The sequence below is a fragment of the Manis pentadactyla genome, chromosome 8 (genome assembly GCF_030020395.1).
Source record: "Manis pentadactyla isolate mManPen7 chromosome 8, mManPen7.hap1, whole genome shotgun sequence".
NCBI lineage: Eukaryota > Metazoa > Chordata > Mammalia > Pholidota > Manidae > Manis > Manis pentadactyla.
In genome coordinates, this window is record NC_080026.1 from 39922515 (window position 1) to 39948461 (window position 25947).

General features: G+C 32.9%; 1 protein-coding gene across 3 annotated transcripts in view; it reads left to right on the plus strand.

Moving 5' to 3' along the window:
• Nucleotides 1-25947, plus strand: part of DPP10 (dipeptidyl peptidase like 10) — a 674550-nt gene that overhangs the window by 583938 nt on the left and 64665 nt on the right. For all 3 annotated transcript variants that reach the window (XM_036886636.2, XM_036886633.2, XM_036886635.2), the window contains 4 exons: nt 2930-3027; nt 10983-11106; nt 18829-18867; nt 22987-23094. In XM_036886636.2, the coding sequence (XP_036742531.2) occupies nt 2930-3027; nt 10983-11106; nt 18829-18867; nt 22987-23094 (369 nt within the window). The remainder of the gene's footprint in view (nt 1-2929; nt 3028-10982; nt 11107-18828; nt 18868-22986; nt 23095-25947) is intronic.

Below are 25947 nucleotides of genomic sequence, written 5' to 3' on the forward strand. Positions count from 1 at the left end.
GAGAAATAAAATAGGAGAAACCCATTTATTGGCTACAGTCAGTCATCCACTTCTGCTAAACCATGTCTCTCACAACCCAGCTGCAAAAAGCGACCCCACCCAACCTCTCTTATCCAGATATACCCTCGCTCCCCCTTGTAATTACCTATTGATATGGAGAGGCTACTTTTCTCCACCCCTGAGAAAAACCCATTTATATGGAGATGCACTAAGGCCAGGTGAGAGATTCTGGAAATATTGCATTCTTACCCACAATAATCAAATAAAGTAATACATGAGGATCTTTAACATCTTGCCCATGATTTATAGTCTACTAAATGACAATCAAAATTTGGACTGAGCTTTCTCTGATTCACAGATTAAGCTAAACCAGTTCTTAAAATACGGTCCTTTTACCAGTAGTATCAGCCTTATTGACATTATTGTTTAAAAAGCAGATTCTCAAGTCCCATCCAAACTAGAAATACTGGAGGTGGGCCTCAGCAATCAGGATAAAACCAGCCCTCGGGGCCCCCTAAGTGATTCTGATGCAGGTTAACCTTTATAGCTACTGAGCTGTATATAAATAGATATAGCTATGGATATGTGTATATGTATCTATATATCTACAGCTATTTCTATATCTTTATCTATCATCTATCTATCTATCTATCTATCATTTATCTTATCTATCTATCTATAGATATAGATATATACATACACACACACAGAGGGCCAAATATATATATGAACCTATATACATATGCATCAGTGTTCTATCAAAATTTGCATACTAATTATAGTTATCTAGGAATCATGTTAAAAAGTTAAAATACAGATTTTCAGGCCCACACCTAGAGATTCTGATTTGGCCTGAGTACAAGTCTGTGTGGGGCCTGTGAATTTGTTTTTCTAAGATTCCAGGTGATGCTGATTGATGCTGGAACAACACTTTGAATGGCCCTACTGAATATCACATGTAACACAACCCTGCCCAGGCACTTGAGGGTATAGAGCAATGAACAGCTTTTACAAAACCTGACACCAGAGTCTTCTCTGTGAGGCAGGCTCATAGCTTCTCTTCCAGGAAGCCCTTTACTATATTAACAATTTCCATAATCTTACTGAATAGCCCTGTATTGTTATAGTAAAGGACTTTGCTGAGTCTGTTCCTGGGCTCCAAACTTCTGACCTGTGTGTGATGCATTTCCAGAGATGTGTTAGTCATTTTTTTTCACCAAGACTTTATTTTTTAGAGCAGTTTAAGGTATACAGTAAAATTGAGGGGAAGGTATAAAGAATTCTCATTTACCCCCTTCTTTCACACATGCACAGCCTACCCTATCGTGAACATCCCACACCAGTGTGGGGCATTTGTTACAGCTTATGATTCCCACACTGACACATTCCAGCCACCCAAAGTGCCTAGTGTGGATTGCAGCTCACTCTTGGTGTTGTACATCCTATTGGTTTGCACAAATGTAAAATGACATGTGTCCGTCATTATGGTAACATACAGAGCATTTTCTCTGCCCTAAAAGGTCTCTGTGCTCCACCCATTCATCCCTCTACTCTCCCCTCCATGCTTGTCATTTTTTATAACCTAACAAATAGTAATAAACAACCTAACACTAGTTCTTAAGGAGCTATTACTGACTATTGGAAAAATGTACTTTTGCTTCCTGTCCTGATTTAGATGAACATGCCAATTCCTTGAATATTAATCAGTTTTGCTTGTTTGTTTATTTTTGTGACCTTTAAGTCAGTTTTATCATTCCCTTTAGATTCTTGTCAGGTCTTTTAATTCAACTCACGTTTAATACTCTAGTCTTTCTTTGTATCTCTCATGTCGTCTTCTCTTAAAACCTCAGCCACACCACAATGATATTAGTAAATTGTTTGGAAACATATTCAGAAAATAAAGAAAAGAAACACACTAAGCCACAAGTAGTCAACTGATCTGTAAATCATTTATTCACATAAACATTTTCTTCGTTCATTCAAATAGCTTGAGATCTGTTAATGAATATTCCCATTTCTGCCAACTAGGAGTTCACAGTATAAACATTGGAGGCTAAGCCTAGGAAGGAACTAGCAAAACTGTGGCAGTTATAAGCCTCCTGGGTATAAATACTGCTTTCCTCATTTCCTGGTCATTTTGCCTTCCACAGTTTGCTTACTGGCCCCATTTTCATCTGGAAAGTGGTTATAATCATATCTTATGACTGTAGTAGGAACACATAATGAGATAATTCATTTAGTTCCTTTAACACATACTGTAAGCCAGAAACATACTCACTGCTATGCAGGCTAGTTAGTATTTCATACACTGATTTATTAAACTCAAATTCCATGTTCTTACCACTGTCTTTCCACTCTCCCTGCCGAGTACTTAGTGAGGGCAGTCTGCTCTTGCCCACCAACCAAGGGTCACTGACACCCCATCTAGTACCCATTAAAGTTGAAAAGAAAACCTGGGATGTTTGGTGCACAAAATAGGTTGGGCATATGGCACCTGGATTAATAGGTTTTGTTTTTCTTTTTCTTTCTTTCTCTTCTTTTTTCTTTTAATTAGCTAAGATTTCTTCCCATTGCATTTCATATCTTATAATGCGAGGAGCTGTTCGATCTACTAGCTATTCTGTAAAGGCAGCCCTTCTGGTGTCATTGTAGGGAAAGAACACAGTAGTTCTCTTGGCCTAATGAATAAAGTCATTATGATTTTCTATCACCTTTAATTGCCTGACTAAAATGCTTGAGAAGCAGCAATCTACAAAAACAATTGCAAGCAATCAAGTTGTTGAATTTAAAATCATTTCTACTTCAGAGAAATTAAACTTTTTCCCCTGTTCTAACACAACATTGTAAAAGAGTCAGAATGCACTTGCTTTTTTTCTCAATATATTTTAATGCTAAATGTATTTGCATTACAACTTTCCTTTTCTCAAAGGCAGGTCAAGTGAACCCTACAATCAAATTATACGTTGTAAACCTATATGGACCAACTCATACTTTGGAACTAATGCCACCTGACAGCTTTAAAGTGAGGTAGGCAATTTCGATTTCACTTTTACTGGGAAATGTTATTTTAACTCCAATTATCATTTTGTTACAATTTAGAGAGAGATGTGATCAGCTCAACAAATCCATTTGAAAATGAAGCTAAGGTTGCCTGCATGAGTGCAAAAATGAACTCATTCAGAGTCTCTTATTGTCCCCAGAAAACATTTCAAATTTAAGGTGATTAGCAGCACCACAAAAGGACTAAATATACTGATAACTGAGAATTAGACCTTTTGTGGGAGATGAGACAGAGAAAGGGGGGCAAAGGATAATTTTCATTGAATGTTCTTTCTGAAAATAGTCACTCTGTTTTTCAAAATGGTCCTCTTTAAAAGAGTATAACCTCCCTAAATTCTGTGCAGTTTTTCCAACATTCTCCCATAGCTTGCCAGTGATTCCTTAGCTTTCTTCCCCAGCCAGGGAAATGTAATGATATTTTGTTTTAAATTAGGCTAAATAAGAAGCCTTCTTATTTAAGAAGTTTGAACCAGGTGAAAAGAAACACATTTTATGTGTGAGAAATATAATTTTAATACTAGCAAACTCTCCAGTGGTAAACAACTAATCAAATAATCACGTGGATTTTGAAATCCAGAGTGGTCTCAAGCCCAAAGCAACACAGAGTGATTCTTTCAAATACCGTAACCCTTTGAAAATTTGTAACAGTCCTGGAGATGGAATAGGCAGCTGATTTAGGAAAATTATTTTAGGCTGCCCTGAATAATATGAGACTAAGTTCAGTTGGCTTGGAGGACATCAACAATCAAAGCACGGTGACTGATTCAAATAAAAATTCTACTCAAATGTTGTTTTGTTGACATATTTGGGAAAATTTCATCATAGTTGAGGATTTTCACAGGTAGTATAACCTGCAGTGTGAGGAAATTTTTCCTATTTGAAAAGTTATTAAAAATATATGTAATGCTAACACTGGAAGGGTCTTCATTAACTACTTTATATAAACTTCTCCCATTATTGATGGAAAAAATAAATCCCAAAGAGAAAATATATAGATCCTCAAGATAAGTTGATAGCAGAGGTAGAAAATGAGCCAACCCTATTTCAGGTTACAGAGCACCAAATCCTGGTGGAAATACTTCAGAGGGCCATATGCACTGACACTTAGAGTACCACAGGATTGACCAAGTCAGGCAGAAGCTTCGAGTTGAACTCAGCCTTCCAGCCATGAAAGAGTTAATCATAAATGAAGCTATTAAGAAACTATTAATATTTTATGAGGTCTTTAACTTATCTTGTTTTCTGATTTGTTTGAGACTCTGAATTATAATAGGAAAGGGCAGTAGACAGGAGTGTGTGAGTCACATCTCTACCTCCATTTTGTGGTGTGACCTTGGACAAGTCATTCCACCTCTATGGATCTGAGTACCTTAATCCTAAAATAATAATTCTAACTTCATCAGTTTTTTTTAATCTTTGAAAAATTAATTGTCATTTATTGGAACATTAGTTAAGCTTATGTCTCTTTAACATCTGAGGTAAAACATGATAAACTTAGTCACCCACTGCAAAAAGAGATCACATATCTTTAGATGTTGTAAGTCCAGGACATGGAATAATATACTGGGTTCCATTAAGAGTGAGGAATAAGCCTGTGAAGAAAAAATCCCTCAATGTAATTCAAGTTCAGGTGTTGGTTTAGCCATAAACTTCGTTTGTAGTTTGGGGAGAGTCACATAAACCTTATCTACACAGTGTACATAACAGTTCTTCTTCTTCTCCATGGTCTCTCATAGTGCCAGCTGTGGTGTGTGAAATGCACCAAAGTGTATGATTTACTCCCTTTGTTGGAAAAATCAAATCAAAGTTTACTTCAAAACTGGTATTTTAAAATATTCCCAGTGCTTCAGTTTTATAGAAACATGTTTCTTTAGTCATTTGTTCCTAGTGAAAGCTTTAGTACAGTTCACAGAAAAGAAGGAAAATGAATGAATTTTATGTCATCTTCATTTAGTCACTCTGAGAACAGGTGAGACTTACATGCTCCCAAAAACACACATAGGAATTAAATTTTGATTTCCATGGTGTGAATTAAAGAAAGATGCATTCATCCAGCTGTATAAAAGATGGAAACTAAACTCTTATTTTTCTTATTTTTAGGATTATTCTCTTATTTTTAGTATTATCAGTATCTCTAATATTTAATATTTAGTACTTCAGGTATATGGAAATTTGCAGAAAAGTATTGTGCCCTCGTTAGACATATACTTGAGACTTAAAAGAATATATATATATATATATATATATATATATATTTCATAATTTAGTGTTAAGGCACTGGAAATAAAAAAGATGACACACTCAAGAGGAGTAATTGAAATGCATTTAATTAAGGGGTTATTAACAAAGGTATGGGTAGGATTAAGGGGAAGCTTACAAAAGATGGGAAAGCAGCACAGAGTTTACAACAGCAGAAAGCTATTACTGCCCCTGGACTGGAGGAGCAAGGCCCAAGCTTACTTGTGAAATCTGAAGAGGCTGTGGCTGAAGAACAGGGTGGGCCACCTGGACCTGTCCACAGAGTGAGCCACTCAGTTATTGCCAGCCATGCTCTAGGAGGGAGGGAGGGGTTCCTGGGAATTAATACCCTCAACTCTCTTCCTCCCAGCCTCCCACTGAGAGGGCAGCCTCGGGACGTGGCTGTGTGGAGGGTGAGGAGAGGGGGCAGCTTAGAGAATGGAACTGGCAAATGGAGAATATACAACACAAGTAATTAAAGAATAATATTTGCTGTAAAAAAATATATCATTGTTACTGCTCTACAGATGTATTGGAGATGTCCACACAAACACACAAAGATTTCTCTGAAGCCATGTCACAAGTATTCTGTCTCTAATTCTGGTTCTGTTTCTGTCTTTGTCTCTCTGTCATTATTTCTGTGTGTGTTCCAGTCTCTCTATGCATACACGCACACACATCTATGGTTTCTCTAGGTAATATCTGTGATTCTGAAAACCTGCCACATTTTTTCTCATGTGCAATGTGAATCATGTAACTTACTGTGTTTTAATTCTTGGCATTACTGTATTTTGGACATGGAGTTGCATCACAGTAACACTTGGTTTCCACAATATCTTATTTTCCTTTATCTGCCTTCCTAATTTTCTTTACCATGTTACTCTTAAATCTTTCTAAGCTAATTCAAATTCTTTTTATCTTTTGAAAATGTTATATATATAAATTAATTTTTTGGTACTAGTATTAGTAGCAATAATCCTATGTTTATTAGTGGCAGTATTCCTATAAATTGCCAGCAATACCAAATCATTTTTTTATTTTTTAAATGTATAAGAATACATAAATTAATTTATTAGTGTCATACTTTTCACAAGCCTTATTAAGGCATTCAAATACCCTGTTCTGTTTTTATAGTTTGTATTATGTTTAGATCATAGCATCTGTATTATTTGAGAGATTACTTAAACTCTCAATAGTAGAATACCCAAATAGTTAATTTAGTCTGTAATGATTTACTTGTTCACTCTTTTTTTAGTATGTTCTCTAAGCATGTACTATATTTTTGTATTATCTTCAGATGATCTTTGCAATGGCAATCAGTAAGTGAACCACATTTTATTCCTCAGTGCAGTTAGATAGTATCTTCTTTCCTTTTTGGTTGTTCTTTTTTTTTCACTAAACCTGAACTCAATATATGACCATCTTTTGCCTTCTCTCTAAAAAGATCACCACAGTAACAGTAATAATAATTGAATATATATGTGCATACCTATATAGGGAGGAAGACTTTAAAAGATAAATATAGGAAGATGTTCTCATAAGACTTGAATTACCCTATAAACTGTATTCCCTGACTCCTACCTCAAAGAACAAGGTTTGTTTTGAATTTGAAGGTGTTAGGTAGGTTATTAGTTTTGGTCTGTTGATTATTTGGTTTGTTGATTGATTCATTTATAACTACTACTATATATACTTATAATAGAAATAGGTCCCCAAGCTAGTAGCATCATTTGGTAAAACTTCCCTTCAGCCAGGTACTTATACTCTATTCAAAGAAAGTAAAATAAATTCCAGTTATTTTATGTGGTTTTAAAAAGAAATTAAAATGGCACAATAATTTGAAGAAAGGCAATAATTTCTTTTCTATTTACTTCCCCCACACCATTTTCATTTTTTAAAAAATATATTTGTGATTCAGCTACAGATCCTTCATCAAACAAATTCAGATCAGGAATGCAACTTTTCTTCATTAGTAATTCAACATGTATACTTATCTTTATTTACATTATGATCTGTGTTAATTTTTCAGAATGTAGCATGGTATGAATTAAGATGATGACCCTTCTTGAATATCCCCAGACCCATCTGGGTGTCAGATGACTCATCTCATCTTAAGGGGAAGAAATATTTTCTAAATTGTTACACTGTGGTGTTGAGGTATTGCAAACATTCAGTCTTTATTGGAATTTATAGGTACAAATTCTGCTAAGTCGTAGAGGAAAGACTTTCCATGATAGTGAATTATGCAGATTTTTCCACAGGCTAGGCATTTGTCACATTGTTTTGGAGAAGTGTTATCCTTTGTGTTCAGACATCTCTAGGCTGAAGAAAAAAGGTAGTGGGTTGTCTTTGGTCTCTCCTTACTGTATGTCTTTGACATTATTTTAAATGCATCCTTAGTCATCCATGCTTGTGTCCCACTGTTGGAATCATATTGATGTGACACTGCCATATTGCCACTCTGAGCTTGAAACTGCCGTGCTTTCTCTTACTATTTCATAAAAGTATGTCTAGTCTACATCTCTCATTCTGCTAAGGAATATATCTGTGCCTTTCATGAAAAGCTATTTAATAATCTATGTTTATGGAAGTGTCCTAAATGACCCTTCTTACAAGTAATGTTTTGTTATTAAAGGAGGTCTTTGGAGGACACTCGATACATGTTGGTCATGGATGCTATCACAGTACACTTATGGGCAGAGATCCCGGATTATCTGAGCAAGAATGAGCTCAGTGTAACTATATATGCACAAAGATTTTGTTGTAAACACAAAATAGTGATTGGACAGGAAGCCAGGGAAAACAGAGGTTTGATTTCTAACATACCTGTCTGCTAGTGATCCTGGGACCTCCATTCCACATACCCTTATAAATGATTAGATCTCTTGTGTGAGACCACCCAGCTGATAGAAAGTCTTTTCTGGCTTGAGTGCAGTCCCTCTAACCTGCTTGTCTCTGTCGCTGTGGTTCAAGAATACCAGATCCTCCAGGACTTCCTAGGTAATCCAGAGCCATGGAGACAGTAACCAACAGGAAAGCCATGTATAAAGAAGGGACGCTCACCAGATCTAGTGTGTGCATGAGGTGGAGTTCCAGGAGGTCAGCCACATCTTCCACAGGCAGGCTGAGGAGTGTGACACATCCAGGTGAGGGCAGTTCCCTACTCCCTCACTCAGAGGAAGCTGAATATTCAAGAGAAAACTGAATAAGTAGATATGAATTACGAAGAGATGTACACCTTGTATCTTGGGACCAGGAAAGAAAGAATACAGGATGTGATACAGTTAGTGAACATATCTTTCCTCCCTTTTTGTGGATCAAGTTCTACTTTAACTTTCATTTTGGATATTTTCAACACTTTATCATGGAAATTTCAATGGTTTGAGATTACCCTTGAAAGACTTTACAATATCAGTTTTGGGAAGAACTTTCATCTTTCGGATTGTAAATAAGATATATATTAAGATATCTCATATAAGATTAATTTGTCTTATGAACATAAGGTACATTGTGTATAAACACTCAAAGTAATCACATTATTTAATCAAAGAACTATAAGTGGAATGACTATAATTAATAATTTTTACCTAATTTTATACCTAAGTTAGTGTTCCCTTTTAAAAAATCATTTATTCACCAGATCTCCAATGGTTGGATTTTGTTCTGCAAATATGAAATCCTTTTTAAAAGTCATGTATTCTATCATAGGTAATAAATATAATGCTTCAATGTCTGTGAAGACAATTCATTGCAATGAAGTTGGTCTTGCAAAATTTCATTGAGTGCTACTTGGAAAGGGAAAACAACCTCCTCAGATGAATATTTTAATTCTGTTTTTATTGTTGCTGTTGTCATTTATTTTAAAATCATTTATGTTCGTTTTTCATCTCACTTGGCACAAAGTATAATATTACTTTAGCTAATTAGGACAAATCTCTTGATTGGTCTTGAAAATCTTCTATATACCAGTTCTATTAATTTTTCCACAAATATGACCTCTTTCATCGTGCAGTCTTCGGTCAGTACCCAAATCACTTTTTTACTTTAATTTCAAATAACACTTATACTGATTAATCAGAAATATATATTGTCAGAGGTCAGCATTTCTTTTCCTGATTGATTATCATATCCACTATCATTTCCTCCATGCCAAATCCTCTAGATAAATTTATTAAGGGTTAATATCTGTATTTCCCCTTTTTAATATTCACATTGCCAGATACATAATACATCCATAATAAATTGGTTTAAACAACACACAGTGAAAATTCTTCATCATTGTGTGAAGAATTGCAAGGTTCATTGATTTGGCCAGTGATAATTCCTAAACCAGTTGCATGTTTGATTCAAAGTTGCCTTGCTAACTCTATGTAGGGAATTTCATGTTATGATTACAATTAAGTTTCTTGGCAGTTTTCAAGTGGGACTCAGCTGTTTGTGAAAGCTGCCAAATGTCTTGAAGAGATTGTGGGAGAGAATGTGACAGACTTCACATGTGTATGACAAGTTTTGCTGGCCCTTGTACTGACGTCTTTACTCTGATAGTCTAACGGGTCTTCTAGAGGAAGGAGTAGTTATTCTGTGATGTTAGAAACATAGGATTCATGTAGCTGAATGTCTACCCCAGATGTGTCTAAGGACAAATGATTTGTATCAGAAGGTTTTTCTCCCATATGTGTATTTTTCTAAGTCATGCAAAAACTAGGTGGATTAATTATAAGACAATATTCATGGATAGTACTTCTCAAGCCATTTTGAAAGCACTCATCTATTCTGAAACTGGGCAAATATGCTGGAAAGTTATTGGTTTTCTTCTCTCAAATATAAATTGAATCAATGTTGATGGTTGCATTTTGTCCTGTGGGGTTTAGAGTTTTGTGATATTTGCGTAAATTTCCAAACAGAGTCACTAATAAAAGAAGTATGAAGGAAAAAATATAAGCTTTCTCTATGTATGACCAGCCAGAGGTTATGATAGGCCCTGTTAGTTAGCATCCTTACTATACCAAAAATTCAATAGTTCCTCATATCCTTCATTTTGATTCCTTCTTCATTTTAAACTGTTTCAAATTAAGTAAGATAAAAATATTGTAAAGTAAATATGAATAAGACTGGGACTGACCCCTGGACCATAGATGACAAAGGCCAGAACAAACCATTCATGCCTCTGTCATCCAAGTCCCCACGGAACAGGTGGAATAACATGTAGTTCATGCATTCAAAATAACTATTAAGTCAAAAGTAAGCTTTGCCTTGTAATTAATTTACTATATTTTTAAAGAAATAGACTATAGCTTAGAAAAGTTACATTTATTGCACATATGTTATAATTCTAACCAATAAAGACTTAGAAATTATTTATAAATGTCTAACATCTTAATTATTTTTATTTTTCCAAGGATTTCCTCTCTGGGAATTCATTTACTTTCTAATTTATTCTAAATTTTCTGTATATTTTTATATGTATACATATGTGTATGTGTTAATATGTATACATGTATACACATATATCTGTACTTACATATGTGAATATTTGAAAAAACAGATGTTTATGTATACATAAATGGAAATTATATGATGTGACATCCTATAGTATTTCATTTATTCATGCAGGTAAAATAACAAGTGGTTCTTTAAATGTTCTCTGGCTCTAAAGGTGGATTTTAATTTTGTTTCCAAACTAGAGAATACTATATCACTATGGTTAAATGGGTAAGCAATACCAAGACAGTGGTCAGATGGCTAAACCGACCTCAGAACATCTCCATCCTCACAGTCTGTGAGACCACTACTGGTGCTTGCAGTCGAGTGAGTACAATTTACTTTTCTTTTATGCTTATGAAGTAGTTATAACACCTCACAAAAGGAAATCAGGCAATTCTTTGTGCAAAGACTTCAATATTTAACTTCCAAAGGTAGTAGGAAAAGAGTCATTCTATTAGGTGTATAATACTCAGTGAATGGAACTGTCAAAGTGTGAAGTGAGAAATATAGATGATGATCAGCAGATGAGAGTAAACTAAGCTTTAGAAAGTGAATTCTTATGGAATATAAAGGAAAGGCCAAGGCATATTAGTTTCATTCTCAAATATGGATTTTTTTCCTCCATATTTTGACTTTGATAAACTTGATAATATGTAATGTTTCTTTCCTGTTTCTTTAAATAATTACAAAAATTCCATTTTTCTCTGTAGTTCAGTCTTCTAAAATTATAAGCAGTGTCTCTGTTCTTATATTTAGTAAAAACAGTAAAAAAAATGGTTCTTGAACTACTGTGTTTTGAAAGCAGATTGCATTTTGATTTCTGTAATCAGTCATGTAAACTCTGCAATAAATTCATTTTTAAGGTTCTTGGTAAAGGAAATACTGTAGTCAGTTTAAATTGCTATATTATGTATGTGGTAATTGGTAAAGAATTCCTAATTACTTAAAAACAGAATTTTCAAATTCAGTTTGGAATAAGATGGAATAAATGTTACCTTACTAACAACTCTGCTGTAGCAACTGTAAAAATGTACAGAACATGTTAAACAACTATTTTCAAAGGTTGGACAGCAGGAGCAGGACAAAAATGGTAAAATAAAGTTGATGCACAAGGTAAACCTAGCTATGACTTCCTATTAGCAACACTTTTGAGATCACAGTACAAGGAGATAGAGCCCAAGAAAAACAGTGTTATCACTGATGCAAGAAGGCAAGGAGAGTCAGTTTGAGGCAATCGTGGTGGCTGAAATTTGCAAGACAAGTACCGCAGGATATGGAGCATAGAGAGAAGAAAAACAGCAATCTATATAAAGATGCTCTAAGGTCTTTAGCTCAATGCTTAGCTTTTCAAGTATAAGACATAACTCAGAGAGAGAGACAAAGAGGGAAAAGCAAATAGAGAATCTTCAGGTTGCACAATGCTTGGAGACTTTGGAGCTCTGAACAGCAAAACAGAGAGCTCTCACTGAAAATTCTATGTATTTGACTCAGATCCCAGAAAGAAAACGCATTAAAAATAGGGCTGTTCTACACTCCTTCCAACAAACTTTTAAATAAGACTTAGAAGGGATCAAGTTCCTCTCCCTTGTAAACTAGCTTTCAGCCAGAACAAAGTTTACTCTTTGAAAAGGGAAATTAAAATTTACAATATCAATCACACAATCAAAGCATACTATAAATGAGGAGAAATAGAAATATAATCCACCCACCTTCCTCCAAAAATAGTCAAAGGAGCAGACATATAGAGGATAGATATATTGAAATTAACAGAGAATATTTTTAAAGCAATTAGAAGATATCTAACAAAGAAAAGGATGGTCCTGATTAATAAACAAATGAGAAATTTAAGTAAAGAAATACAAACTGTGTAAACAGAACAGTGAAACTTCAGTAACTGAAAAATACAGTGAGTGAAATAAAAAATTGCCTGAATGAGCTAACAACAATTGGGTACTGTTGTAGTTATGGAAATAGAAACAATCCAAAATAAAGTCCTGAGGGAAAAAAGACTGAAAATAGATGAACAAATACAAAATTAATTATAGAACAATTTAAGATGGTACATATGTGAAGTTATACATACAGAAGGCAAGATTTAAGATGCTGGGGCAAGAAAAAATTAAAAAATAATGACTTAAAATACCCCAAATTTGTTTTTTCAAAAACCAGTTAGCCATATATCTAAGAAATTAACCAATGCCAAATAGAATAAAAACAAAGAAAAGTATCGAGGTACTTATACTCAAATTACTAAGGACCAAAGATAGTGAAAACATTTTAAAGTAGCATGAGAGAAAAACATTATATAAAGGCAAATGTAATGATGAGAATTACTGCCTGTAACAGTGTAAACCAGAGGGCAATGGAAGGGCACTTTGAAAGGACTGAAAGCAAAACAATGCCAAAATTAGAGGTCTACATCTTATGAAAAAAACTTTTAAAAATGAAGACAATGACATTTTCAGATAAGTAAAAGCTGAGATATTTCATCTCAAGTAGATTGGCACAAGTAGCATGAAATGAAGTTATTAGGGCTGAAAGAAATGACATCAGATGAAAACTCAAATCTAAAGGAAGAGCGGAAAGGTGACACAAATGATAAATATACGAGTAAAATAAAGTACTTTCTAACTTTAAGTTTTTCTAAAAGGTAATTGATAACTTTAACAAATGTCAAACAAAAAGCTTCTGCACAGCACAAAAACCAGTCAACAAAATGGAAAGCTGAATGGGAAGAAATATTTGCAAATTAGATACCTGGTAAGGGCCTAATATCCTAAATATATAACAAACTTATACAACTCAATAGCAAAAAAACCCCAAAAACAAAATTTCTAATTAAAAAATGGTTAATAGACATTTTTTCTGAAGATGATATTCAGACAGGCAGCAGGTGTATGAAAACGTGCTCAAATCACTAATCATCAGGGAAATGCAAATGTAAACCACAATGAGATATTACTTCACACCTGTTAGAATGGCAATTGTCAAAAAGACAAAAGATAACACAGCTGACAAGGAAGTGGCAAATAGTGAACCTTTCTTGTACACTGTTGTGGGTGTATCAACTGGTATAGCCACTATGGAAACAGTGTAGCAGATCCTCAAAAGTATTAAAAATAGAACTATCCAGCAATTAAATATCTGTATACATATCCAAAGGAAACAGAATCACTATTCCAAAGAAATATTTGCACCCCATGTTCAGTGAGGCATTATTTACAATAGCCAAGGCATAGAAAAAACCTAAGTGTCAATCATTGGATGATTAAACAAAATATGGTACATGTAAAATGGAGTACTATTCAGCCATTTAGAAGAAAAATAAAATACTGCTATTTGCAACAACATAGATGTATGGACCTTGAAGGCATTTATGCTAAGTGAAATAGACAGAGAAAGGCAAATAATGAATTATCTCACTTACATTTGGAATCTAACAAAAATACAGATTTACAGAAACAGACCTTAAATTTGTGTATGTCAGATTTGGGGGTTTAGAGTAGGAATTGGTTAAAAGGTATAAACATTCAGTCATAAAATAAGTAAGTTCTGGAGATGCTATGTACAACATTATGACCATAGTTAGCAATACTATAATGCATATTGGAAAGTTGCTAAGGGAATAAATCTTGAAAGTTCTTATCACAAGGAAAAAATGTATAACTATATAAAATGATGGAAGTTAATTAAACTTTTAATCATTTCACAATATATACATATACAAGTCATTATGTTGTACATCTTAATCTTATACAATGGTACATGTCAGTTATATTTAAGTAAAACTTGGAAAAAAAGAATTTCTACCATTCCTAAAGTCTCCAGAAATTGGAGAAGGAAGTGAATTTCTCAATTTGTTTTATAAGGATAGCTTACCCCTGTACCAAAACTAAACAAAGACATTACAAAAGAGAACATTTTAGACTGACACCTCCCTTGAACATATATGCAAAAATATCCTTAGGCATATTGCTGTGTCATTCCCAGCAATACAGAGAACAGTGCATTATGACTAAGTAGGGTTTATCCCAGGAATGTATGATTGATTTAATACTAAAAATCAATGTAATTCATTATTTCAACAGAAAAAAAAGAGGAAAAGTAAACAGTTTCCTCAGTAGATGAAGAAAAACCAATTGACAAAGCTCAATTCTCATTCAGGAAAACTTTCAACATAAGTGAATAGAAAGTATTTTCCCCAATCTGATTAAAGATACCCACAAAATACCCCATTAAGTATCATACTCAGTCGTGAAACACTTTCCTTATTTGCCTTAAGATCACCAGTAACATAAGGATACACATTCTAACTCTATTTATTAGAGTTGTAACGTGGCAAGGAATAAATATTGTGATGATTAGTAAAGAACAAGTAAACCTATCTTTATTTGTAAATGGCATTATTGCATAAATAAAAAGTCAGAAATTTACAAAAAATATTAGGATAGGTCACAATTTACAGGTCAGTGTACTAACTTTAATTGTTTGTTTAATTTCCTGATTTTGATCATTTTACCATAAAAAACATGTACAGGATATACAGGATACTGTAATTTTCATAAGTGCTCACTTAATTATTTGGGGGTAAATGGACACAATGCCCCAATAATTCGGTTGAATTATTTAGAAAAATATGTGTTTCTAAATTTTAATTGATTTTGAAGAAATATACTTCCATCTTCCCCTCAAATGTTTATACACAGTAGAGATAAATATAATAATAAAGCACATGGAGCAAAATAAATATAAATGAAGAAAATGTCTAAGGAATATGCAGATATTTCTCAAACTGTTCTTTTAACTTCTGTAAATTTACACTGGTTTCAAAATAAAGAATTAAAAAGCAACAAAATATATTTCTATATACTCAAAATATGGAAAAGAAATGAAAATGTCATTAAAATATTAAAACATTAAATATGTAAAGATAAATTTAACAAGTAATGTGCAAAATCCCAATATTGAAAACTACATTTCTGAGAGGCATTAAAGGAGACCTAAATAAATAAAGGGTATATCACATTCTTGAATTGAAAGGCTTAATATTGTAGTTGTCAATTTTATATTGAACTATAGTTTCAATACAATACCAGTTAAAATTGCAGCAGACTCTTTTGTAGAAACAGACAAGCTGGTTCTGAAATGTATATGGAAATGCAAAAGACCTGAAAAGCCAAAACACTCATAAAAAAAAAATGCTGGAGGAGTTGTGCTACCTTATTTCCTAGAAAGCCACAGAAACTGAGAGATTGGGGTGGAGGCATAAGGCCAAACAGAGCTGTTAAACAGAATAGAGTTTCCAGAAATGGATCCGTATTTATATCACTGACTGACTTTCAACAAGGTGCCAAAACAATCTGATGGGAGAAAATGGTGCCAGAACAATCAACAACCAAGTGAAAAATGCAATGATGTTTGACATCTATCTCATACCATATTCTAAAATTAATTTGAGATAAACTGTAGCTCTAAATCTAAGAGCTAATACTGTCTATCTTTTTGGTGAAAATTTAGGATACAACTTTGCTATACTGAATGGGCAAACAATCATTAATCATGGAGGAAACAAATCATATATCAGACATCAACAAAATTTGAAACTTATCATCCACTGTTAGAAATTTGAACAGCTAACCACAGATTGGGAGAAAATATTTTTCGCAATGTGTATCTGACAAAGAAATATGTACATCTCAATAATAAAAAAACAGTTCAGTAAAAAGGTCATTCCATGTGAACAGATATGAGTAAGGAAGTAATAAAGGCATGAAAAAGTACTCAATATCATTAGATATTAGGAATTTATAGATCAAGTCATAGTGAGGTAACACTACATCCCGTTAGAAACAACAGGAAGGTGACAACGGTAACTCGTGAGGATATGGACACTTGTAGTTCTCATTCTTTGTGTGGAAAAGTATAAAATGATTGTACAACCACTTTAAAAAATGATTTTACAGTTTGAAAGAAAGTTAAACATGCATGTAAATATATTACCTATGTAAATATATATGTGTGTATACATATTATTTCTGGATATTTGCATAATAAAATCTGGGCTGACCAGAGGATTTGTAATACAAAAACTTAGAGAAGCTTTATTTGCTTTATTAAAAACAGGAAACTCTCCAATAGTCCCTTAACAAGTAATGAATAAACAAAATGAAGCATTTCTATACAATGAAATTCCATTCAGCAGCTTGACAAGAATGCTGACACACTCAACAATCTGAATGAATCTCAATAACATGTGGTGTAAAACAAGCCCCACACCAAAGAATATATAATACATTATTTCAATTATCTGAATTTCTAAAATAGGCAAAACTAATCGATGGGGAAAGAGTTCAGAAAAGTGGTTCCTCTTTGGAGCCTCTGTAAAAGGGCAGGAAGGAATTGTGAAGAAATGCAAAGGTCTTATATCTTGATAGGATGTAAATAAATTTTGTCAAACTCATCATATATGCTTAAGATCTGTACATTTCACTATGTACAAATGATACTTCATTTTTAAACATAAGTTTTAAATGACCCATAAAATAAAAATAAAGAAGAAATTTCTCTTTGATTGGAATAATGAACCTAGCTGTGGAAATGAAAAATGAGGTAATGTCAGCCATTTACACATAGGATTTGACTGCTGCTCTTGACATTTAGCTTGTATTTACTAGAAAGTTTACTTTAATCATCCTTTTTCATCTGGCTAGTTTATAGAGAGACTAAGATTTCACCATTTACTTGTTAGAACTTTCTGTATGGTTTCTTATTCAGCTGATTAACCAAGTCATTCAAAAACTGGCATATGTATGTTCTCATTAGAGAAAGCCTGTATCTTCTCTATATAAGGAAAATCTTTATAGGTAGCTGCAAGGATATATTAAAGTGTTTTGATAGAAAATAGATATACCAACCCAATCATATTATTAATTTGACACCTTATTGATATTCTACTATATTTTTATTCCATTTATGGAGTTGGAAAAATTATACTTTCTGCTACAATTAAAATAATAAGATAAATAATTGCATTTGAAACTTTGGACTCTCATGGATTCTAACAAAACTTAGGGATACTAATGTGCTGCAGCATTGATACAGTTTTTGTATCTGTGTTTTTAAATATCAAGGATGGTTACTGCTGAAGTGACTAGAAAATTAAAAAATGATTTAGTTAGATGTTGCCTTGATGCCTGCAAGTAAAGAAACATCTATTAGGGAAAATAAAGCTTTAAAATTTAAAATTTAAAAATGTCTTTAAAAAGGGAAAAGTAAAAAAAACTGTGAACAAAAAAAAACAATTAACAATTTGAAATGAGTTCCACTGCGTATAGGTAATAGCTCTAATATATTCTGATTTAGTTTTCTGCATTTGAATGCTTTTATATAGAATCATTTTTTTCTAGAAAACTACAAGTTATTATATGTTACTACATGTAAACTATTATTAATTTTTTAAAATCTACATATACTTAACTTGAGATTAGATTAGTCTGATTTTGCCCTTTGAAATAGGATTTTCGGTCTAATCCTTTGCAGGAATATTTTAAAAGAACGTAAGATTTTGTCATTTCAGATGTTTGTTTTCCCTAAGGGAAAAAAATGTCAATGATGAAGAGTGTACTGAATGTTGAAACAATGACTACCTTCTAATTTTATTCCTGGCTGTTTGCCCAGTTCTTTTGAAGGACTTAATAATATTGTTTCCTGATGATGCCTAGAGGTGAAAAGAGTGTCTAGTGGTTCAAAGCAGTTTGAGTGAGGTAATCAAACCGAGCTGGAAAATGATCTATCCCTGGTGACATGCAACTGGGAATTCTGAAGGAGTTCACCAAAGGAAAGAGTTTCTAATTAAATTATTATTTAATCCCAATTCTCTACCTATTCATTCAGTTCAAATCAGTAATGACAATGGGATTCCTCTTGGTATTTCACCAGCTGAGGAGAGAAAAATATGCCTGAAGAATAACAGTGTAAAAAAAGATAAATTGATGCATGCTCATTTTGATCTTTAGATGTTTCATGGAGTTAATTGTTTCGTTTCAGAAATATGAGATGACATCAGATACATGGCTCTCCAAACAGGTTGGTAGTCTGTTCATGTCACATTTTAGCTATTATGCTATCCTATTCACCCATTTATTATGTGATAATTTTCTCTTAAAAGTTATTTTTTCAGTAATGTGACTTTAAAGATTTGTTATGTTTGACTAAGTGAGTCTTTTCCATTAAAATATTTATGGCTTAGCCTTTCTATGATATCATTTGTGAAAACATTTTTTTATAGGGTATAAATTGCAGAATAACTACTAGAATGCATTTTCAGGAGCATTCATATAAACAACATGCAGATGAAAGAGAAGAAGTTGTGACCCATTAAAAAGTTGTAACACACCATTAGCATTGCTCAAATTGTCTAGAAAATAAACCAAATCTCCACCTAAAGTGGTAATGTGGAGATTATTCAGATGAACACTCTCTCCTTAGATGTATCCTAGTTCATGACGCTAGTTTGTGACATAAATGAAGCTGGAATCCAGATGATCATGATAGAACAACAACCAAATGACTCCACGGCAAAAATCTCATAACGGATATTTCAGAAGGAAACAAAAGTAGATTATCCAAATATGGCTAAACCAATTTACAACTAACTCCATCATTATGTTTTGCAAAGGGAAGTGTTTTGTTCCGTGTGCTTTGGTTTCGATTTGTGTCATACCACCCTTTTACCCATTTTCTCCATTCTAGACACATTAGTATTCACATTCACAGGGTCTTTTTATGATCCCTTCTTTCTAAATGGAATCTTCTCAGCTACTTTATTATGTGAAGGCTACTCATTTTTCAAACCTCTGATTAAATTGCTTCCATAAGAATACTTAAGAATCATCTCCTTCAACCTCCCTAACCAAATCTCATCCCGAGTTTTCTTAAAATTCAAGTGTAATCTTTGTGTAATACTTATATGATTATTTCTATGATCTTTTTTAAGTAAATTCACAAGGATAGGAAGGGTATTTATTTTTTGCTCCCATTGTAAACCCAAATACCTAATACAGTCTGATTATAAAACAAGCTCCACAAATATATGCTAAATAAATAAAGGAAAGGAGTAAGAAGGCTAAATAGTCTAAAACTTTGCTTGTTTGAATATAGGCATACTCTTATCATATAATGTATATATCTATAGATAGATATTAACTATTCAATCTTAGTGTGAAAAATGAGAGTGGGGGAGAAAAGCCCTTGATTTTATAGCCAATAATGGACTCTCACAAAATTAAGTTAGATTCTGAAAATAAAATAATGAAACACAGTAACATAATGGATATTCATACATTCTGTATTGTTTTGCATTATTAAACCTGTTTTGCTACCTTTTATATTGCCAGTAACATTCATAATAGTCTAACATACATCAACAAAATAAATGCATGCTCTTTTGGAATTATGTTTTCTATACCTTAAATCCCAAATTTATGAATGTTTAATATAAACTTTTTCTTTAAGCAAAGAAACCAGTTATCAATTATTCAGTAAGAAAATACAGCTGGTAGTTTGTCACAGTTGACATTTTCTCCAGAAACTCAAAGGGAATTTCATGAAATACTTAGAATTTGATAAAATCTAAAGGATGAGAAGGTAGTAGTAACGGGGTGAAGTAAATTTCTAACACAATTAGAAATTTAATAGAATCATCATATGCTCACTTTCTGGATAGTAGGAAGAACAGAGAAAAGTGGGCATGTTCAGCCTAACTTTCAAGAGACTTGAGATAACCAGTGTACAAATGTTTGGTCAAGTGATAAAGGTTGGTATCCCCAGTTGATTGATTTGCATGTCATAAATTCTGACTTGCTCAAGGTCATGAAAGTGGACAGTGAGATCGGCTGTACTTCCTTTATTTGATGGTAGGAAAGAGTTTGCATGTTTATAGTCAGCTTTGTCTAGCAATGAAGGTTTTAAACCCAACAATGCATTTAAGATTATAGTCCCCATCTGCTCCTTTACTAAACTATTTATAAGGCACTAGAATTGGAAGAAACAGAGGCTAAAAAGGAGAATGCTCAGATATCCCCATACCATAATAAAAGCAAAGCACAAAGGGAGAATGTTGAATAAAGAAGGAGCTAATAGGTTGGAGTCAATGTGGTGGATAGGGTGACGCATATAAAAAATACTTGCCCTTTGTACACATGTATTCATCTATTCAATTATGAGTTGGACCCCTACTGTGTCCAAGGCAATAGAGCTAAAAAGATAAAATTGCAAACTTAGTTTAATTATTACTTGCCTAGTGAAGGAAGTCAACCATATAATAGAGTGCATTGAAAGCCAGGAGAGAGATGAATACAGTGCACTTTATAGAATTCATGTGGAGAAATTTCTTAAGCTGGAGAGCTCTCCAACTAGAGAATTTGGAAATGGTTTCTGTTCCATGAGTTAAGTTAAAAATGAGTAAGATTTAGCATAAAAAGAACAAAAAAGTTGTTCCAGACAGAACCCCATGTACAAAGGCAAAGAGAGAGATATCCTAGATGGGCAAGAGATGGGACATATAAAAAATTATTGACCCTATCACAGTCAAAGATGTGATTCACTCAGTTAAGTATTGTCAGTATTTATATATGCCCAGTAATGCCATTTTCCCATCCTCGAATTGTATATTACTTCATGGCTTTAAATGTATTTTATATATAATCTAATATTTTCATGAGTATCCATAAAATAGACAAGAAAAATATTCTTATATCTCTGTCAAGGGATGTTCTGACTAATAAAGCTAGAGTCAGACTTTTAAGATTATTAAAGTAGTTATTCATTCATTCACATATGTATTCAGTAAGTAATTGTTAAGCCTAGTTTTTGTGACATCGCTCCATTTTACAGTAGTGAAGAATACAAGATTCCTGCTTCATGGAGCTTACATTCCAGAGGAATATTACCTACTTAGGCACCTACCTGCCTACATACATACACATATCCATTCATATACAAAAAGATACATACATACATAAAATATAATATTCAGATGGTCTTAGGTGCTATGGAAAAAAAATGGAAAGTAGGTAAAAGTGGATGAGTGATTCAAATAGAATTGGATGGTCTGGCTTTCCTGCTCACGCTTTACATGGAGTAATCTGAAAATAACTCACTGATAAGGTGACATAAAGCAGAGATATGAAAGAGATAGAGCCAGATTGAGAGAATAAAAAGTTCAAAGGCCTGAGAGCAGGAGCGAGGCATAATGAGGAAGCAGGAGAATGGAAGAAGATAAGGTTAGAAAGAATGGAGGACCAGATCATCTAAAAGTGTTTCTAGGCCATTTTACAGACCTATAGAGGAAACCGTATCAAAGCCTTTCTGTTTAACCATTTGTGCAATCACTTTCACTAACCCAACAGGACATAACTCAGTGTTTTGTAGGGTAAATCCATTTTCCCCTGGAGCGAAAGAAAACAATCTATATACATAGCTTCCATCATTTAATTTTCAAAATATAATTCTATTGATTTAACATGCCACCAAAGTTTAATTAAAAAATCATCAAATGGGCATTTGTGTTTGTTTTTGTGGAAGGGTGAGCAATGAGGATGGGAAATTTGAATTAAATGATTTTCAATGGATTCCTTCCAATTTTGCAACACTTTGGTTTCTGTATTTTCAGTAAATGTGTGCATACATCATTAGAAATGTATCTCCAACTAACTAGAGATGCTGAGTGAAAGATTTCAGAAAAATGTATTTAATATGGTATGCTATAAAAATTTTTTTAATAAAACTATTTTGGTAAACTGATACAGATGTTCCTGTTTTCTTTATCTTTGAAGGATAAATTGCTAAATACTGCCATATCTTACATGAAGATACCAAGGTTCTTTTTTGAACTTATTTAAACAGTTCTGTTAATCTAATTGTGATGCCTTCCTATCCTTTATGTGAAAAACTTCCCCATCTGTCCCACCACTCAAACCCACATATATACACAATGTTCAGTTCACTCCATGTTGAGTACACACAGTACTGAGTTTACTTTAAAAAAGAAATACTATCATTAATTTATTTTTTAAATAATATGATTATTTTCCAAACTAATTCTAAATCAGTAGTTGGTCTAATCATTTCATGAATTAGCCATAGTGGGCAGCACAAATTTCACATGCCATTTTGAGGCTGTTTATATGGACTTCTATATTTTAGAATGAGGAGCCCGTGTTTTCCAGAGATGGCAGCAAATTCTTTATGACAGTTCCTGTTAAGCAAGGGGGCCGTGGAGAGTTTTATCACATAGCTATGTTCCTTGTCCAGGTGAGTGTTGGCTTTTTTCTGTGGTTTTTGTTTCACTGCCATAGTGGTCGTAAAGATACATTTCTTGAAGCGTTTGAACCTAAAGCTAATGCCTGTGAAATCCAGTCATATATCCAAACTCAGGGATGTTTTAGGAGGAAGATCCATATCCATATCTATAAATTTAAGCTGTACTTCCTACAAAAATGTCTCAGCTCTCAGTAAAACTTAGTGAGCCACACATGTGTGCTATGTGTTGACACCTTCGGGATATAGAATTTAATAATCAAAAAGTACCCAAACACTGGGAACATCTAGAGATTTTTCATTCAACAAATGCATATTACCTATTCAGTACAAGGAATATTTTCAAGGTATTATAAAAGGCTTAAATACCTGAAGCAATCTAAATGGCCATCAAAAATTGAATAGTTGAATGAATTTTGGTACACCCTCAAAGGGAAACACAATGCAAACTTTAAAAAAACAGGATAAAACAGATTTTTGTATGTGTCATTATGGAATAGAGTCTGTTATATTTTTATGGACTTTAAAAAGAGGGGAATAAGTTATTTTTCCTCTATACTTCAAGTGAATAACCATTTACACAGTTATTTAATTATTTTAAAATATCAGTGAATTCACAATGATTTAAATTCAACAAGGTTAATGAGTTAATTAGAATCTAATTTTCAATTACAAATATTCATGAGAAATAAAGTTTCCTTCAAAATCAAATAAACATCCTAGTGTCAGAGGTAAAAGACAATTTATAAAGATAAAATATTGTGGATAAACTAGAATCACCTATGAGAATTTTATCTACAAACTAGCCAAGAATCAGTTTCATATGTACAAGATACAGTGTAAATAAATATGTGGCAAAAAATGTGTTCTTAGAACCTGCAAATCTTATGCATACTCCCAAACTTTCATCATTATCTGTATACATATTTATATTGAGCAGCTCAGTGCCTCGAATTCTCAAAATCTTGTGTCAATAGATTAAAATTTGACACTTGTCTTGGTTCTGTACCTACTAAGATATTTGCCATGATTTTAACTTTAATTTTAACCAAAGATGAAATAATTTGGGCTATACATAATGTCCACAATAAAGATGTAATTTTCATAGTGTTTCATTAAGTTGGCAAAACAGGTTATAGGCTAATATGTAATGTGATCTCATTTATATTTTAAATAAATATAATGATAAATAAATAAAATTTTTGGTGATTTTACTTCCAGCTATTAAAATTATTGTATCAGATAGGTGAGGTTAAGGATTTTTTTTCTTTTTTAATGTGAGCTAGAGGAAGTTTCACTAGCAAATTGCTTTACCTGATTAGCTTTTGCTTGCTAATAGCAAACATGTTTATCATAAGGAGTAGGGACATATTTTGGTGATAATAATAAATCACATTTTCCAATTCCTGCAATTGACTGACATTTTATTGGATTTTTAAATCTCAGTATTTTATATTACAGAACTGTGTAAAAACTAAGGTGGTCAAAACTACATGCAAACTATGAATATTTGTAAGATATAGTGAAGGATAGGGAAAGATATATAATGCATTTTTATACGTACAATTCCAACAAAAAATAATCTCTTTGACGAATTAAGAAGAGAAATAGTGTCTTGAAAAGTGGGGATTCCTGGGGGTAATGGGGGATGATGCTGGCATGTAGGAGTTGAGGCATTTATTCACCTAACAAAAGTTTCTTTTTAAGCCTTGGGAAGAAATACCTTCTGTACCCAATCAAACAAGCCTAAAAGCAGTCTAACTGATTATTTCTGCAATGCGCAGAACAACTTCATAGAGCAGATGTGTTTACTTTGTTTCTTTTCTATATGGAGATTAGAACAAAGTTTTCATTGAAGTAGGAAACATTGTAATCTATTCTGGTTGCAGTTCAGAGAATTGGTGCTCTGCCTCACTGAGAAATAAACACGACTGCATGATTATTTATGGGCATTTTGGCAACGTGGCTAAAATTAATCTACTTTGTTAATGAGTCAGAGTTCAGTACTTAACTACAACTGACATATGTTTACACACACACACAGGAATGCAGGCATGCACACACACATATACACATATAATTTTAGAAAATAGTTTGAGTCTCTTTGCCTCAATTTTTTGGAAAATAGCTAACAAAAAAGGTTTTACATGAATCTTTTATGATTACCATATTGGGAAATATGTATATATATGAATATATACACACACTATAAAAATTTATAAAATTCTAAACTGAATTAATAAGGAGTAAAGGAGTGTATAAAACAAAACATAACCTCATCACTCTACACTCTCAGATTATAGATCTATTGGTGTATATATTTCCAACTCCTTTGTAAATTAAAAAGTATGTAGTTTTCCTGTAAGGGTGCAATCAAAGCACATAATAGATTTGTAACATTTAAACAATATGAGCATTTTCTCAAATCATTTAATTGCATTTTTAATATTTCATATTATTCTTAAATGTGATTTTAATAGCTGCTCAACCTTCTTTCAAGTAGCTGTATATAAATGAATCAATTTTAATCATTAAAGTTCTTACGTTTTTTGATACTAGAAATTATTCAAAGATAAATATTCTCATATATAAATGCTCATTTATTTATGATTATTTCCAGAAAAATATCTTTTTAAGATATGAAAAGATAGGTAAATATGTATTTATTTAAGTTGTGATATAGAACGAATGGCCTTTTCAAAACTAGTGCAATAATTCACAGTCTGAATAGTCATGTGACATTGATGACTTTTTACCCTCTTTTCCTTCCCTTGACATGCTGGAGGATTCCACTTAAAATTGATGTGCTCAAAAAATGAAAAATGATGGAACAGAGAGCTTGGCAGC